Raw genomic sequence first — 17,855 nt, 5'->3', positions numbered from 1 at the left:
CAGGGGCTAGAGAGATGGCTCAGCAGTAAAGGGTGCTTGCCTCCAAAGGCTAAGGACCCAGGTGCAATTCTCCAGCACCCACGAAAAGTCAGATGTACAAGGTGGCACATGCATCTGGAGTTCATTTGCAATGGCTTAGAGGCTCTGGTGCACCCATTCTCATTCTCAATCTCTCCCTCTCTCTCATAAATAAATAAAAGGTTTAAAAGAAAAAAAATCCAGGGCTGGAGAGATGTCTTAGCAGTTAAGGCACTTGCCTGCAAAGCCAAAGGACCCTAGTTCAATACCCCAGGACCTACATAAGCTAGATGCACAAGGTGGTACATGTGTCTGGAGTTTGCTGGCAATGTCTGGAGGCCTTGGAGTGCCCCTTCTTTCTCTCTCTCTCTACCTCTCTCAAATAATAAATAAATAAAAATAAAATATTAATTTAAAAAAGCAAAGACACTTTGTCAGGCTAGGCAGGAGTCCACAGGTCAACATCACAGGCTCTTTCTGCTATGTGCCATCCTGCAAAGAACTTCTGTCTCTATTTTTCACACCTGCTCTACCCGAGACTTGAAGCAGTAGGAAAACAGCATCATTAACCATAATAATGTCACATGGTCCAGATTCTTCAATTTGTAACATATTAGGAAACTCTAAAGAATTTCAGAGCAAATCAAAACATACACTATAACAAAAAAAATGCTTTTTATTTTATTTTTCTCCAATTAGAAGCAGATCACCTGATGGGAGAAAAAAAAATCTGTGTTTCCTTTCACTCCCCCTTGACAGAACTCATTTTACACACATAATATTACTTTTAAGAAACAAAAGGAACTTACATTAAAGAGCAGAAGTTGTTCACTTCACAGTAGAGGTCCACCATGCTACTGGGCAACAATGTAGGTTCTGTTCAAATCTCAAATCTAGACATGTTTGTGTACAATGAAATAAGATTTTATTTCCACCATGGATGATATTAGTTCTTGTTGAGCTACTTAAAATTAGATAGAAATTTTTGTACACAGGTATTAATGATAGAGAGTGGTCACTGTTTACAAAGAGAAAAGGAACTTTGCTTTCAAGTTGTAAAAAAAAATAAATACAGTGAACTTTCATAATTGTGAGGAAGGACTTCAAGATTAGTTACTTTTCACGATGGTGAAAGCAGTAAAGGAAAAGTCTCAGAGTCCATCAGCCAGGCTTGTATGTGGACTTTAAAAAATTCTCTAACATACCCTAGGAAAGTGTATGGTAAAAACAGAATTTGGAAAAAATTCACCTTATGTAAAATTTTGATATAGAAGAAAAGAATCCAGAGAATGAAGTCAGTGCCTTTTTTGTCCCATTATTCTCCAATTATTGTCTCACTGCGTGTAACACCTAATGAGTAAAGTTTTGTCCTAGAACATTGTTCTTTTTTTTTTTTTTGAGTTTGTTCTCCTAAATCTATTATTCCAATTTGAGTAGCAAAGTTGTTGGATGTAATCGTTTATAATGCTCAAAATCCTGATTTGATTGCCTTCCTGAACTTGCCTATATTTAGTGACAGGATTTCACTAGCTCACATCCTCACTGATTAAAATTTCTTATTAACAAAGATCATGAGAGTATTACATAGGCTATGCTACAAATTGTGTTATGGTACAAAGTTACTCATCTGAAATAAGTTGTTTTCACTGCCTCCCTTTCTGGCAGTTACATTAGTCAGAATCATGGAGGAGGGAGGATGCAGAGCTCGAGGCTGTAGTGGCGGATGTCAGCTAGAGCTGCTACCCACCAGCAGGTGCTCTGGGCACTTACAAAGACCCTTAGTAAGTCTTTAGACGACGTGTGAACTAAGCTTTCAGGAAAATCAGTTGTAGAAATAGCCCTGAAAGTGTATCAGGTTAATTTGAGTCAAAGTTGGTTGGTTCTGTACATTTTCAGAGCAAAGATGCAACACTTGAGAGTGGGATGGTGAAGGTGACGGCAGGTAGGCTGTATGGCAGCTCTGTGGGTGTGTCTCCATTTGACCCTCACAGTTCTCTAAGTTAAGTTTTATCTTCTCCTCCTAAATTTGTTCTTCCCCCACTTCTACTCTTCCTTCTCCTTCTGCTCTTCCCTCTGCCTTGTCTTTCAACCACAGAGAAAGCGCAGTGCACAGGGTGTAGGTAACCTGCTCCTGGTAGCATAGCTAGTGCCTCGCTGGCTAAACTAGCACCAGAACTCATCCTTAGGCAGCCTGTGAAAGCTTGCATGATGCGGTTATGAGAAGTACTTTGGCAGCAGAGGCTGAGGTCTCTGGCATGTGCTAAATATGCATTGAGTGCCAGTTTGAGACACGAGAGAGATGGATAGACCAGCTCTCCACCATACTCATTTGTGCCTATGGTATGAACACACACACTCAAATGAGAAATGTATGTCCATCTAAGGGCAATTACTAAGTGAAATGTTTTCACTCTGCTTCAATGGGCAAATACAGTGTCAATATTAATGATCTTTTAGTGTATCCTTATCTAGAGACATTTCTTAAATCACCTGAATGCTTAAATTCTAAAGTCATTTGAGAAAGCCAAGACGGAGTGCCGTGTGTGGGCTGGAACTTCACATCACAGTGAGAGTGCATGGAGCTGGTGATTGAACCCCTATATCTGAATGCATCACTGGAGCATGCTTTCCAGAACGGCCTCACAAGGGCCTGAAGAATGCTTATGATCAAAGGCTGTGTCAAAGGGGATGAGTTAGAAGAAAGAGGTAGGGTCTATTGATTCAAATTTGGCTGAGAAGCTCAAGGGAGAGATATAATGGGATCAGAGGCAGTGAGGAGACTATGAGGATTGGTTGGTTGGTTGGTTGGTTAGGCTGAATGATGATAAGTACTGGAGCATGTTCCAGAGCCAATGGGAAGAATGTACCTGAGGGGAATTTGAAGTCACATAATACAGAGGCTCCTTGAGGTCAGAAGGTTCCTGAGAGTACTGTAGGAGGAGCTAGGCTTACCATGGATGGGATGTGGGGTACAGAAGATGGAAAAGGTGGGTTGGTCCACCTGTTTTCTCCATAAGCCCCAAGCACCTGTTGCAAGGTTGTGTATCAAATCTATGTAGCAAAAGGCAAAATAGCTTGGGAGAAATTTGGAGGACTGACCAATTCATTGAAGCTGTCCTGGTAGCTCCCTGACAGAAGCCGATGATGAAGAGAGGGATGGCAGGTACTGTGTGTAGTCCTGGGGGCCGTTCAGTGGCTTACTCACTTGTGTACATTGTGGACCCAGAAATGCAAGCCTCTCCTTTAGTGGTCTCAATTCCCCAATGAAAAGACTTTAACAGCCTAGTTCATCAAATAGGATCCATCCTTTTTGTGTCTTCAAGAAAATTACCCCAGTGACAAAGACAGACACTGCCTTAGGGTGAAAGGCTGGTGAAAAATAACCCAAGCAAATGAAACAAACAGGGATTGCTATTCTAATATCGGATAAACTAGACATCAAATGAAAATTAATGAGAAGGGACAAGGCCACTTCATGTTGATTAATATCCACCAAGAAGATATCATGCACACCAAGCATTAGGCATACATAATTTTATAAAATAAGATCTTCTCGATACAAAATCAGAGATAATCCCAACATGGTAATAGTGGGTGACTTCAACCCATCCTTCTCACCAATATCCATGTTACACAGACAAAAGTAAATAGAGAAACATTGGAGTTAAATGATACTATAAATACTTTAACTACCACAGACATTTGCAGAACATTTAATCTAAGCACTAAAGAATGTATATTCTTCTCAGCAGACATACAGCTTTCTCTAAAATATATCAAATGTTAGGACATAAGCAAGTCTCAACAAATTTAGGAAAATTAAAATAACTTATTGTATTTTATCTGACCACAATGCTTTCAAGTCAAAATAAACAAGAAAAACTATAGAAGATACAGAATTATATAGATTAAATAATACACCATTGAATAATGGATTGTTGAAGAAATCAAGAAGGAAATCATAAAGCTTCTGTAACAGAAAGAAAATAAAATATAGCATGCCAAAACTTAAGTAACACAATTAAGGTAGTGCTAAGAGGAAAATGTATAGTTCTATGTTTCTACATTTCAAAACAGACAGATCTCAAAAAAATATTAGTAATACAGCTGAATGCCTTGGATAAACAAGAACAAACAAGCCCAAAAGTATCAGATGAAAAGAAATAATTAAGAATGAACATAAGTACTTTGAGATTCCATCTCACTCCAGTCAGAATGGCTGTCTTTAAAACTCAGATGACAACAAATGCTGTCAAGGTGTGGAGAAAGTGGGACCTTCACTCATTGTTGGTGGGAATACAAACTGAGCAACCACTATGCAAATCATTGTGGAGGTTTCTCATAAAGCTAAAGATAAATCTGCCATACGATCCAGCTATATGACTCTATATACCCTAAAAATCTGTGCACTCTACTTCAGAGACACTTTCTCAGCCATGTTTGTTGCTACTCTGCTCACAATAGCTAGGAAATGGAGTCAACCTAGATATTCCTCAACTAATGAATGGATAATGAAGATGTGGTGCACAATGGAGTTATAAAGAAAAATCAAAAAATGTGAAATTTACAAGAAAATAGGTGTACCTGAAACATATAGTAAGTGGTGTGACCTAGGCTCAGAAAGACAACTGGTGCATGTTCTATCTTATGTGCAGATTCTTACTTTGAATTTCTAGATTGGCATGTCACTTGAAGTCAGTAGAGACCTGAGAACTACAAAGGAGCCACGAAATATGTATAGGGAAGAGGTTTGAAGGGGAGGGGACTGTAGATCTCTAAGTATATCAGCAGAAGACTGAGGGTAAATTGAAAGGGATGGGGGGAAGAGAGGGTGGGGGAAGTATTAACCAAAGCTAAAGACATTATGAATAATACCTATTCAAGTCTACTTCTTTGCCTGCTAAGTTTTAAAAATACATCATTTTAAAAAAGAGCTTGGACAGTAATTCCACATGGATTTGGATAATCCTTTTCTCAGAAGTCATAGATTGGTATAGGGAAACCCCAGTTCCCGAGGTAGAATACCTCCCAGTAAGTCATTAGTTCAGAGAGGCTCCCAAAACAATAGAGACCATTGCCAGTGCTCTTGGTTTCCCATTAGAATTGCATGGTAAGTCTCTACAGCTGAACACCACATGCTTTGGTTGAAAGACACTGAGAAGTCAAGTTGGTACTGAGCTGGAAACCTCCTCCATGCTGACTAGTGCTGGAGTGTTCTATGTAGGCTGCTAGGGGAGAAAAGTTATCAGTAGTCATACCGAGTGGTGGACCTACTATGCACACTACACAAATAACCAGCCAGGCAGGGAGTGCCTACAGTAGTGGCCTGACTGTTCTCTGATTGGTTTTGTGTCTTCTTGGAATGAAAACCTAGTTCAAAATCCTACTGCTGGCAATATCATAGTCCTTCCAATTGCTGCTACCATTACTATTGATATTTGGTTAAATGGATATGTTGTACCCATGAAACTGTCCTCTAAATACTCATGTTTTGGGGGGGGGAGTTATTTGTTTGTTTGTTATAGATTAGTGCTGCTCTCACCTTTAATCAGAGAAGCTTCTCTTTGCACATGACACAGACTACTGGAGAGACACAAAACTACTCAGCATGTTGATAATAAATTACTACTGAGCAGTCAATACTAAATAAGACATCTCTATCCTACCCTCCAAGGCTCAGGAATATGGCAGAAGAGGGGGTTGAAAAAATGCAATAGCCAAAGGATAAGTGGGTGTATTTGTCAGGGTTCTTTGGAGGATGAGAACCAATAGAATGATTTGGTATTAAAAAGAGGATTTAGGACTAGAGAGATGACGTAGCAGTTAAGGGGCTTGCCTGTGAAGCCTAGGGACCCATGTTCAGCTCCCCAAATGCCACATAAGCCAAATTCACAAGGTGATACAAGTGCAAGGGTGCCTACGTGCACTATGTTGCACATGCGTCTGGAGTTCAACCGCAGTGGCTGGAGGCCCGAATGTGCCAATTCTCTCTCTCTTTCTCTCTCTTACTTTTTCACTCTCTCTCTCATTAAAAAATAATTTTAGAAAGAGAATTTATTAAATTATCTTACAGATAGTCCAGAAATTCTTGTCTGACACTTGAGGGCCAAGAAACCCAGTAGCTGCTCAGTCCAGATGGTTGGATGCCTCCACAGTCCCATTGTAGCACTGAAGGCCTGGAGGATTCTTGGAGAGCCACTGATCATCAGTCCACATTGGAAGATTGATGAAACTTGGTTCAATTTCCAACAAAGACTAGTCACAATAGTATAGATTCCCATACAAGTAAAGAGCAAAGGCTACCAGGTAAAAAAAAGCACTCACCAATTTGCCAGGCGTGGTGGCACACGCCTTTAATCTCAGCACTGGGGAGGCAGAGGTAGGAGGATCACCATGAGTTTGAGGTTACCCTGAGACTACACAGTGAATTCCAGATTATCCTGGGCTAGAGTGAGATCCTACCTCAAAATAATAATAATAATAATAATAATAATAATAATAATAAAAGCACTCACCAGCAATTAGCACAGGCAGCCAGATGAAAGTTGCTGTGTTCTCTTGGAGTTTCTTTATATACAGTCCAGCACCAGCCCACACAAGAGAAAGGACTTCCTCCTTCAGTTAATCCTTCCTAGACCCACCCAATAATAGTGTCTCTGGATTCTTAATCTGCTCAAATTGACAACAGAACTTAACTATCAAAGCAGGAGTGATTTAGAACACTGTCTTCTGCACATGATATGGCTATTATTGTATTCACGATTCCTCAGCAGTTGTTGTTAACTGCACCAGACGTGCACATTAGATCTATCCACATTTCAACATGGATGATGACAGAAAGAAAAAAAATCAAAATAGAATAGAGAATAATAGAAAGAACAAGTTCAGTGGGGGGAGGATGGGAGTGGGATACAACAGAAGGTCATAGAAGGGAATTATGATCAAAACAATATATATATGTTAAAAATTGTTAATAAGGGCTGGAGATATGGCTAAGCAGTTAAGGCACTTGTCTGCAAAGCCTGAGGACCCAGGTTCAATTCCCTAGGGCCCATTTAAGCCAGGTGCACATAGAGGTGCATGCTTGTAGAGTTTGTTTGCAGTGGATAGAGGCCCTGGCATGCCCATCCCCACCTCAAATAAATAAATAGAAATTGTTAATAAGATATTTGTAAAAGGAAATGATGTGATTTGTGATATTACTGTGCTCATTTGACCTCTTCTCATGTGTGTCAAAAGTGTGGAGCTGAGAGCTAGCAGATCACTGGAGCTGAGCCTAACAATGGTGTGGCTGTGAGTGTGGGTGTGGTGTATACTTTCATGTGTACTCATAATGGAATTTAATTCACAAATCAAGGACAGTAAGAGGCCAATCACAATAACTGATAAACGAGGACAATTACAGCAGTATATTGTAGTAAAAGTTACAGGAGCATGTTCTGTCATTTTTCTCAAAATACAGTTTTTGCTTCTGTTTTTTTGAGAACATGTGGTTCTTGATGAAGACTGAATAAGCTCAAGGCTTTCTGGGTGATGTATCTCCATTAGTCCAAATATGTTTCCTATTCATGTTTTCTACTCACAAATTTAATGGCTGTTCCCAGAAGCAATAGTGCCAAGAAGCCATGGAACTGAAACCAATGATCTGAAGGGAATCTTTCTTCTTTCAACTTGTTTCTCTTGGTATTTGTCAGAGTGACAAGATGTCTGACGAACACAGACTTTGGGAAGACAGCATATACAACAGGGACATGCTGGAAGACAGAATGGTTCACATCCAGGGCACAGCTGAGCAGGGCAGCACAAGAGGTCATCACACTCTCCACAGACCACTCAACTTATAAATTGTTGATTTCTGGAACTTTCCATGTAATATTTTGGCATCACATTTTAGCACAGGTAAATGAATATGTGGAATGCAAAAATCATAAAGAGGATGGCCATTATTGTATCTCTGAAATGGGGAGAAGGAAAGAATTTAGCTTCTATGTACCCAAAAAACCTGTAACATAAACGTACAAGGACAGAAGAACCCTGATCACCACTCCAGGGTTAGCAGCAGGGCACAAAAATCCCTTATCAAACAGAAGCAGAAATAATGCTCCATGGTCATTCTAGTCTCATGGATGAGGAAGAAGAGGCAGAAGTCAGAACAGGGGCTGAGCTGAGAACTTGGGTTGCATGTAGCTTTTCTCACTGTCCAAAAAATTCAGGTTCATACTAAGTGTGATTGGACTTATTGAGTATTTTATGGGGGCAGTCTAGCCAAATTAAAATAGGAAAAAAAAAATAACAGTGCCAGTTAAAATAATTACTAGAAGAGAAGAGGTAATTTGTTAGTGCAATGAGTATTTCACAACAATAAGCTGATTGTTCTTGTAAAGGAAAAATATCAGTTTTATAGCTGCCTGGCTATTTTTGACATCTAATATAATTACAATATGTTCTCTGTATGTCTGCTTTAAAATACTGTTCTTTATTGTTATGTAAAATTTTAAAATGTGATGAAATTTCAAGGCAGAAACTTTTTTGGAAAATGAATGAAATAGGTCGTTTAGCAGTGAATTAAAGGAAAAACTTGAAACCAAATTTTGATTTGGTGAGTTTGAAGTGGGTGGCACAGTGAATGCATTGTTCCCATTCGAATAAGACTGGGAAGTAATATTTGTCACCTTGGAAACTTTAAAACCAAAAACATAAATTTTCTTTTTGTCTCTTCTTTGTAATGAATTGTGGTGCTACCAACCAATGTTACAAGAAGCCCATACAAGTCTGAGGATGGCCTGTCTAACCAGAAAGCAAGCCCCTATTACTTTAAGGCCTTTTATTTTTTTTTTTAATTTAAACAAATCTAACCCTTCATTTGTTCAGTAAAACTAATAAAATGAGTAGTTCGTGATAAACTAAGAAGATATCCTTATGTAACTGCTCCTGCTTTCTTTCACTGACTGTTGAATTCTTCCAGACCTAGCCTTTTGCAACTCACCTGTTCTATCAAACAGAATTTTTCAGTTAAGCAGTATATATTGCTGATGCATGAGGAAATAATGCATATACTTGGTACTGAATTCGGAAAGAATAAAGTGGTTATCCTCTGAAAAACATGTCTCCTCCCCAGCCTTGTCCCTCAGGCCCTAGCTCCCTTCCCCAGGATGACTTCACTGTACTTACCATGGTATTGTGTGCATATATGCATTGACATGAATGGAAGCCTGTTGTATTCATTATTAAACAACCCCCTCGTGTCACAGAGCTGTGAAGATCTGACAAATAGTTCATATTGATAGACATGGAGGTGACTCATTCTTTTCACACCAACATGCTCTGATGTACTCTAACCAGTCCCCAACCAGTGCTTGCCACATAAAGACTTCTTAAGGCTTTCTTCTGCATTTAGTTCACACCCATGAGCGTCTCTAAGTAGAGTTACAGGTTCATGGGTAGGTGAATTTCAGAAAATGGCCATTTTTCTTCATAAAACTTGTGCTACTGTGCTCCAGTGTATGAGAGGTCTCTTCCCACACTTTTTATCTGGAATTTTCTTTTGTTTTCTTTGCACTTAGGGGAATTGAACCTAGAGCCTTGGCACAGGGTAGGCTAGCCCCTACCACTGAACTAAAGCCCAAGCCCTTAGATATTTAAGACAGGATCCTATTACTTAGTTCAAGCTGTCCTTAAACTTACTAAGTTGCCCACTCTGGCCTCAAACTCACAAACTTCTTTGGCCACCTCAGGAATGCTAGGACTAGAATGTTTTTAGGCTGTGGATCTGCTCATTTAAAGTGATCTGCATTATTTTGAGGAACCACTTGATTAAATCCTGGGCCCATTTTTTTTCTTCTGTTTTGATGTGCCTGTGTGCATATGTAGGTGAAACAGGCCACTTTTCTGTGTTTTGTTCTTCTTAAACTTATCTTTTGTCTGTGTGCTTGCTGTCTGTAGCTTTTAATGCATGCTTGTATTCAAATATGCCAGGATATTTCTTTGTGGATTCTAGTTTTATATATTACTTAGAAGGGCCTTTCTTTCCTTAAAAATATGCATCAGGGTTGCTTCTGGCCGGATTTTGCTCTTTTCGTTTTAAGTGTTGCTCCAGGTGTGATTGATTGTTGCATAAGGGGTGACATGGAGAGTTAGCTACTTTGGCTAGTTCCTTGGCACTACCAGTTGAAGAGCCCTCTACCCCACTGATTTAAAACCATGCCTTTACCATCTATTAAAGGACCTTACTTTGGTGGGGAGGTGGGGATAGGGTCTCACTTATCCAAGGTTGGCTTTGAACTCCTGATCCCCCTGCCCCACCTCCCACGTGGTGCAGTCTGCAGCCACACCGTAAGTCACAGGCGCTGTTTGTCTGTCTCTTCCTGCACCAGTTCCATATTGTTTCAGTGACAGTAGCTTTGCATGAGGCTTGAAAATAAAAATACTGCTAATCCCCACTGAAGACTTCCTTTTCAGAATCACCCAGTTGCTCTTGTTTTGTTTGTTTATTTTCATTTTACAAGTGAGCTTCAGTTCTCTGGTCCAAAAATAAAATGTTTTAATTACTGTGGCTAATTTTCAGAGTGTGCATTAGATTTGCACTTCCATTTTTGATTCCCTCTTTTTATAACTTGAGAATAACAAGTCTTTCCCAGAGTCAAAGGGGTTCCTGCCCTTTGATAGCATTTTAAGTTTTCTTCATGTAGAAATTACACCCTTCTTTGAAGTTTATTCCTACATTTTATTATTTTAGCTGCTACAGTAAACAGAAATTGTTTTTCCTTGGTATTGTCAGCTGTGACTATTTGTACCAAAAGGTTATTAGCTTCTACATAGTGAATTTTATCTTAACACTGTGTTCCATTCTGTCTTAAAAATAATATTATTTATGCATTTGTGGAAGGAAAGAGAGCAAAAGCTGGGTGTGCGAAGCCCTCTTGCCACTGTGTAGGAACTCTAAAGGCATGTGCCACTTTGTGCATCTAGCTTTATGTGCATACTAGAGAATCCAACCCAGGCCATCAGGATTTGCAAGCAAATGCCTTTAACCACTGGACTATCTTCCCAGTCCTGTGTTGTATTCTGATTTTTTTTAATTTTTCATGTAATTGTTATTTTGGGTTACTTGTAAACAAATATGCCATCCACAAGTAATTATAATTATTATATCTCAGATGTTGTTTCATTCTAATTTTGTCTGAACCTTGATGTTAGGAATGTGTGTATTTGAATGTTCTCTATGGCAAAAAGGACCCGGGACTCCTAAAATTGCAGAGACCAGTGTCTGGGTAACCAATGAAAGTCTTCACTTAAATCCACCTTTGCTTTTATTTTATTGCTGTTTGCATATTCTACCTTACTGAAAGAAATCATAGTAACTCATTTATTATATTTATTATTAAAGGACAGTGGAGTAGATAGGAGATAGTCATATCTATGGTGATTAAAATTCTACTTTGTATGCAGATGCCTTTAGCCACTGAGAAACCTCCCCAGTACTAAAATTTCTACGTTGTAGGCTTGCTTACAAATTCTATTCAATATCCAGAAAACAAAAAAAAAGTTAACTTGCATGAGTTTAAAAATCCTCAGTTTAAAAGAGTATTATTTTAATATTTGGCATGTTGCACTCTAGTCTCTTTAGCTGAAAAATTTTAATTTTATAAGGTACTAATTTTCTTTTCTTATATAACTTATTTCAGTAGGGACTCTAGTATCCTAGTGTGTCTAAGTCTCATGAGCATTAACTGTTTTACTCATGAGTGGACATGCATGTTAATTAAAGTTCCTGGTTGAGAGAACATTAATAATCATAGGGGTTTTGTGGTTAAATTTAACAGAGCGAGGAAAATTAATGCAGGAAGTTGTGAATATGATCTTAGCTCAGGAATCAATTTGTTATACAGCTCCTGGAAAATAACTTGACCTCTCTGCTTTAATATTTTCAATTTGTGTGTGTAAATTGAACAATTATTAAATAGTTAACATTTAATTAATGTAAATTTGAAGTACTACTCAACCCGTCATCTTTTAAATAATAGTCTACATTCCTCCTCAAGAGCCCTGTATGTTGATATCACCACTCTTGGATTATGTTGATCTGCATGGTGATTTAGACATGGGGACTGGGTAAGTTTCCATGAATTTAGAAGAGTCCTCCAACAGACTTTAGGAACAGCTGGAACAAGAGCCCATGGCCATAGGGTTTTAATTGGCTTATCATAACTTGCATCAAATTGTCTCCCTCCATTTGCCTGCCACCTTCTCAAAAAAAAAGTGGTAAAAGTCAACTCTTCCCTCCTGCCAACATCATGGTAGGTCAGGAATGTTAAGTAACAATAATACAAGTAGGCTTCCTGAGGGTAAGACACCAGCATTATGAACATGGACCAAATGTTTTAATTGTAGAAAAATAGACCCCGCTTGAAATTGCATTGAAGAAAGACACTATCCAAAATGTTTCTTAGAATTCAGCCCAGTCACAATAGCTGTCATCAAAAATAATAATAATAATAATTCTGATGAGGATGTAGGAGAAAGGAACCTTTATTCATTATTGGTGATTTCCACTCTAGAAAATCAGTATGGAGGATCCTCTAAAACTTTAAAGTAGAACTTTCCTATGATGCAGTCATACCACTTCCTAGTACATGCACCAAGATCGATGTCAGCTTATGACACTATTCACAGTAGACAAAGTATACTGTCAACACAGGAACCTATCAAGAAAAAGATGGATAAAGAAAATTTGGGCATATGAACACATTGGACTTTTATTCAGCCACAAAGAATGAAACCATGACATGTGCAGGAAAGTGGATAGAACTGGAGGTCATCATGTGAAGTGAAATAAGACTTTGATTTTGAAAGACAAGTACCATGTTTTTTTCTCATAAGCAGGAAGCTTGGAGAACAAAAATGGACATGAAGCTAAAGGATTTGGCGGCAGAGTCAGGAGACGGGGCATGGAACAAGGGTAATAAAGAACAACGTAGTCTAGGCTGATATTATCAAATAATATGCATACTTGGAGCGATCATTATGAATTTACCTATTCTAAGTTAATACAAATAAAAAATATATATACCATTTTCCTTTCATTCACTGTAGCATGGCAGTGTTTGTCTCTCTTTATTGCAGTCCATGTTTCTATCTTTTCTTAAAACTAGCCAAACATCCATTACCGAGGAGCCAATGGGAGAAAAAGCCACATAAGAGAAATCAGTGATGAGTCTTCAGCCTGACTTCATCCTACTTCTCTGCAACTTACAGCATTTAAGACGATAAGTATATGACCCACAGTTGCTTTTCTGCCAGCCATTGGGGAGAGGAGAAGCCAAACATTAAAATGCAGAGCAGTCCTGCAGATAATGAGCAGCTCTCAGCTACACTCAGCCAAGGTCCTGAAGAGGAAAACAAGGGATGATTTGGGCCTAGAGAATGTGTGCACTCAGGGATGGGTAAACCAGACCCTGGTTAGCTGAGAAGATTAGCACTTGTTGTGAGGTTGGTTCCTATGGAGAAGAGCAGATGAAGCTTGGCTTGCATTGGTTGGGGTGATGATTGGAGAGACAGGAGTGGGGTGGAGGGGTGGTGACTGAATGCCCTGTCTGAGCTTATAGAACCTCCATACAAGCAGCCAGGGTGGCTCTTAACCAGGCTCTGTGATGTATTTGTTTGCCGCATTTACCTGGGGTTCCAGGACTACAAACATAGTGGGTACTTAGCCCAACATTCCACTTCTGCAATGGCACTGTGCTAGGATTTGTTTTTTATTTGTGTGCATGTCATGCCACAGCACATGCCTGGAGGCCAGTGGACAGCTTAGAGGTGTCTGTGCTTCATCTTCCTTGAGAAAGGATCTTCTGTGGCTGCAAATAAACTACCGGATTGAAAGGAAACAGACTAGATGGCCCACAGGCTTCAGATTCTCCTGCCTCTGCCTCCCATTGTCATGGGTATCTATAGGATCACAAAACCCTGTGCCACATGACACACAGCTTTACAAGAATGCTGGACCTTTGAACCTAGACCAGCAGGCTTTGCAAGCAAGCACTACTAGCCACTGAGCAATCTGTATATTTTTGTTATTGCTTTTTATTGTTTGTTTGTTCGTTTTTCTTTTAAAATTTTCAAGGTAATATCTCACTCTAGCCCAGACTTACCTAAACTTTACTCTGTAGTCTCATAGTGGCCCAGAACTCACAGCGACCCTCCTACCCCCACCTCCCAGAGTGCTGAGATTAAAGATGTGCACCACCATGGTAATTTGTGTTGTTTTCTACCAGAAGTAAGATTCTCATCTTTAGATGTCCTCTATGAACCTGTAACATTTCTAAGGATTTTCGAGGTATCTCATGGTTATGGCCATCCTGAGGGAAGGTGGTGATGGATTGGCAATTGTAAACCACAGGGAAAAGAAGTTACTTGGAAGACAGGAATGAAAATTATTTTTAAACACCCTTTGTGATTATTTAGCTTAATGTGGGAGGCGTACCAAACTTTATTTTCAAGTCTATGACCTTTTCACAATCATAAACTGCATACCAGAGTGTGCGGTGGTTTTAATTAGCCACCCTGCCATGTAAAACCAGCAACAAAACTGAATATGAGGGCTCATTTTTTTGTAGTACTCATTGATTTGAGTAATTAGGGGGAAAAAAGAATCATTTTTAGCCAACATTCTGCAGCTGAGTTTCTCCTGGCCTCTTTAATTTTAACTAGAACTAGGGAAAAGAATGCAAAGTATATTATGTCATTCTACTTCTCATTTTAGAGAAATTAATGTGACCAGCACTAATTAATTAGCAGAGGCACTATATATGCAGTGGCTTCTTGCAGATAATGCCTCTCATAGGAGAAAACGAAGGCAGTTTATGTTATTTTGTAAGCTTTTAGTGACTTCAATTTAGCAAAGCAATATCTTGTAATATATTAGGAAATAATAATGACAAATTCATTTTCGACTTTGTGACCTGGAAAGCAATTTATATACATATAAATGTTGTGCTTGCAATATAAAAGCAGTTGGAAAACTTAGGTCTCTCACTCAGCGTTTACAAGTAAGTGACCAAATTAGGGGTTAGATAGATAGCTTAGCCAGTAAGGTGCTTCCTGCAAAACTTGCAGACCCAGGTTCAATTCCCCAGTGTCCACTTAAGCCATAAACACATGGTAGCGCATGCATCTGCAGTTGCAATGGCTAGAGGCCCTGACCACCCATTCACCCCCCTTCTCTCTTTCTCTCTCTCACACACACAAATAGATAATTTTTTTTTTTTTTTAAGAGCAGATTAGGAACTCCACAACTGCATGGTGATTATTGCTGGTTTTTTTTTGTTGTTGTTGTTGTTGTTGTTGTGTTTTTTTTGTGTGTGTGTGTATGTGGTTTTTGTTGTTGTTGTTGTTGTTTGTTTTTTATTTTGGAGGCAAGCCCAACAGACTGCCTTTTTTTTAATGTGACAGTGAGAAAGCAAGACAAAGAGAGAGAGAAAGAAGTGGCATGCTAGGGCCTCCAGCCCCTGAAATTGAACTGCAGATGCATGTGACCCCTTGTGCACATGTACAACCTTGTACACTTGTGACACTGTGTGTCTGGCTTACATGGGGCCTGGAGAGTCGAACATGAGTCCTTAGGCTTCACAGATAAGCACCTTAACTACTAAACTACCTATCCTTCCCTGTTGGGCACTTTAAAAAAATATTTTATTTGAGAGAGAGAGAGACAGAGAGAGTAGGCAGGGAGAGAGAGAGAGAGAATGGGTTCACCATGGCCTCCAGACACTGTAAACAAACTCCAGATGTGTATGCCCTCTTGTGCATCTGGCTTAAGTGGGTCCTGGGGAATTGAACCTGGGTCCTTTAGCCTTGCAGGCAAGCACCTTAACCTATAAACCATTTCTCCAGCCCCCTGCTATGTATTTTTAAAGATACTTGCCTGAGCCCTCATTTAAAAAATAATAATAAGCTGGAGAGATGGCTTAGCACTTAAGGTGCTTGCCTGTGAAGCCTAAGGACCCATGTTCTACTCTCTAGATCCCACATTAGCCAGACGCACAAAGGTGAGGCAAGCACAAGGTCACACATGCCCACTAGGTGGTTCAGGCTTCTGGAGTTTGATTGCAGTGGCTAAGGTCCAATTCTCTCCTCTCTCTCTGCATCTCTATAACTAACTGTCTCTAAAATAAAAATTTAAATAATAATAATAATAGCCTACCCTCCACACTTCAAGTTTAAAGTAAATGTGACTATTGAATCAGAATGCTGTCCAAGAAGAACAAGGAAGCCGGGCGTGGTGGCTCACGCCTTTAATCCCAGCACTCGGGAGGCAGAGGTAGGAGGATTGCCATGAGTTCGAGGCCACCCTGAGACTCCATAGTGAATTCCAGGTCAGCCTGGGCTAGAGTGAGACCCTACCTCGAAAAACCAAAAAAAAAAAAAAAAAAAGAAGAATAAGGAGTGACAACCATCAACTTTATGCAAGGATAAACAGAGCCCACATCAGGAATCTATGATCTATGATCATATTGTAACAAAAACAATACTCTTTTTTTTTAAATTTATTTATTTATTTGAGAGTGACAGACACAGAGAGAAAGACAGATAGAGGGAGAGAGAGAGAATGGGCGCGCCAGGGCTTCCAGCCTCTGCAAACGAACTCCAGACGCATGCGCCCCCTTGTGCATCTGGCTAACGTGGGACCTGGGGAACCGAGCCTCGAACCGGGGTCCTTAGGCTTCACAGGCAAGAACTTAACCGCTAAGCCATCTCTCCAGCCCAAAAACAATACTCTTAAAAAGTACTGATTTAGAAGCAAATTTTAAGGAACCCCTGGATTTCACAAAGTGAGAGTATTTTTAATACTGATATAATTTTTCCAGCGTTGAATATCCAAATGAGTAAGTCACAAGAAAGTCTTTAGAATGAGGGCAGTAAATTTGTGGAACGTATAATCCCACATTTGTATGTTTTCTATTGCAATGGGGAAGTGCATTCATTTAAGTGATAAACATATCACTTATAAGCTGCATAAACTTGGGCAAATTTTTTAAGCTTCCCTGACTTTAATTCCCATCTGGAATAACAGTAACTATCTCCCATGTTGTTGATGACCAAGGGACATGGCATATGAAATGTGAGATAAGACAATTATTATTTCCATGGATATTAGTTTCACATATAATTACTTCAAATATGTCTTCTGAGCCATTTTAATAGTTTACAATTTCTGTCACCACCTCCATTCTTTTAAAGTATGTTTCATACTGCCTTTCTCAGCAAAAAGTGGAACTTAATAAATTCTTGAAGCATGTTATATTACTGCATCCTGATTCATTTACTTTCTCATTTTCTAAAGAGCTACATTCTTCCATGGGATACCAGCCCATTTATTTCTATATTTTCCATTGCAACCTTCTTGATTCTACCCAAAGGGAAGAAATGCTGACTTGCTTTCTGTCAATTTTTATTCTTTTCCATTTGAGATTTAAGAACTACAAGAATTAGAGCTTGCTTTTATCTTTCCACATATCTTGAAGCAGTATACTCCAATGCAAGATCACCTTCTACTTTTCTCATTTTTTTTTCTAGTGTTATTGTCATCCCCAGAGTTAATGAGAGCAACTGTTCCTGGTACATTGTCTCCCACAGAAGTCGGGATGTCTAGCCACATAAATGATCTCTTTCAAGCTCTTAGTGCAGCCACATTTTTACTGGAAATGGACAAGAATGAGAGCCCAGAGACTGCCCTTCCTGTATTAAGCCTTGACCACCTGCTAGGTGCACCATTGTAAAGACTTTGCAAAAATGAGATATCATTTTACAAGCCATCCAAGAAGTAACCTGGTGCTGAAGGG

General features: G+C 39.3%; 1 protein-coding gene across 4 annotated transcripts in view; it reads left to right on the top strand.

The window, feature by feature from the left end:
* Positions 1 to 17,855, top strand: part of L3mbtl4 (L3MBTL histone methyl-lysine binding protein 4) — a 451,548-nt gene that overhangs the window by 361,181 nt on the left and 72,512 nt on the right. The window contains exon 16 of one of the 4 annotated variants that reach the window (XM_045144046.1): positions 7,713 to 7,816. The exons of the other annotated variants lie outside the window; for them this stretch is intronic. Coding sequence (XP_044999981.1) covers positions 7,713 to 7,717 — 5 coding nt within the window. The 3' untranslated portion in view covers positions 7,718 to 7,816. Of the gene's footprint in view, positions 1 to 7,712; positions 7,817 to 17,855 lie in introns of those variants that run through there. 4 annotated transcript variants of the gene reach the window in all.

This window comes from Jaculus jaculus, chromosome 2 (genome assembly GCF_020740685.1).
Source record: "Jaculus jaculus isolate mJacJac1 chromosome 2, mJacJac1.mat.Y.cur, whole genome shotgun sequence".
NCBI classification, from domain to species: domain Eukaryota; kingdom Metazoa; phylum Chordata; class Mammalia; order Rodentia; family Dipodidae; genus Jaculus; species Jaculus jaculus.
This window is presented reverse-complemented; position numbering and strand designations above follow the sequence as displayed.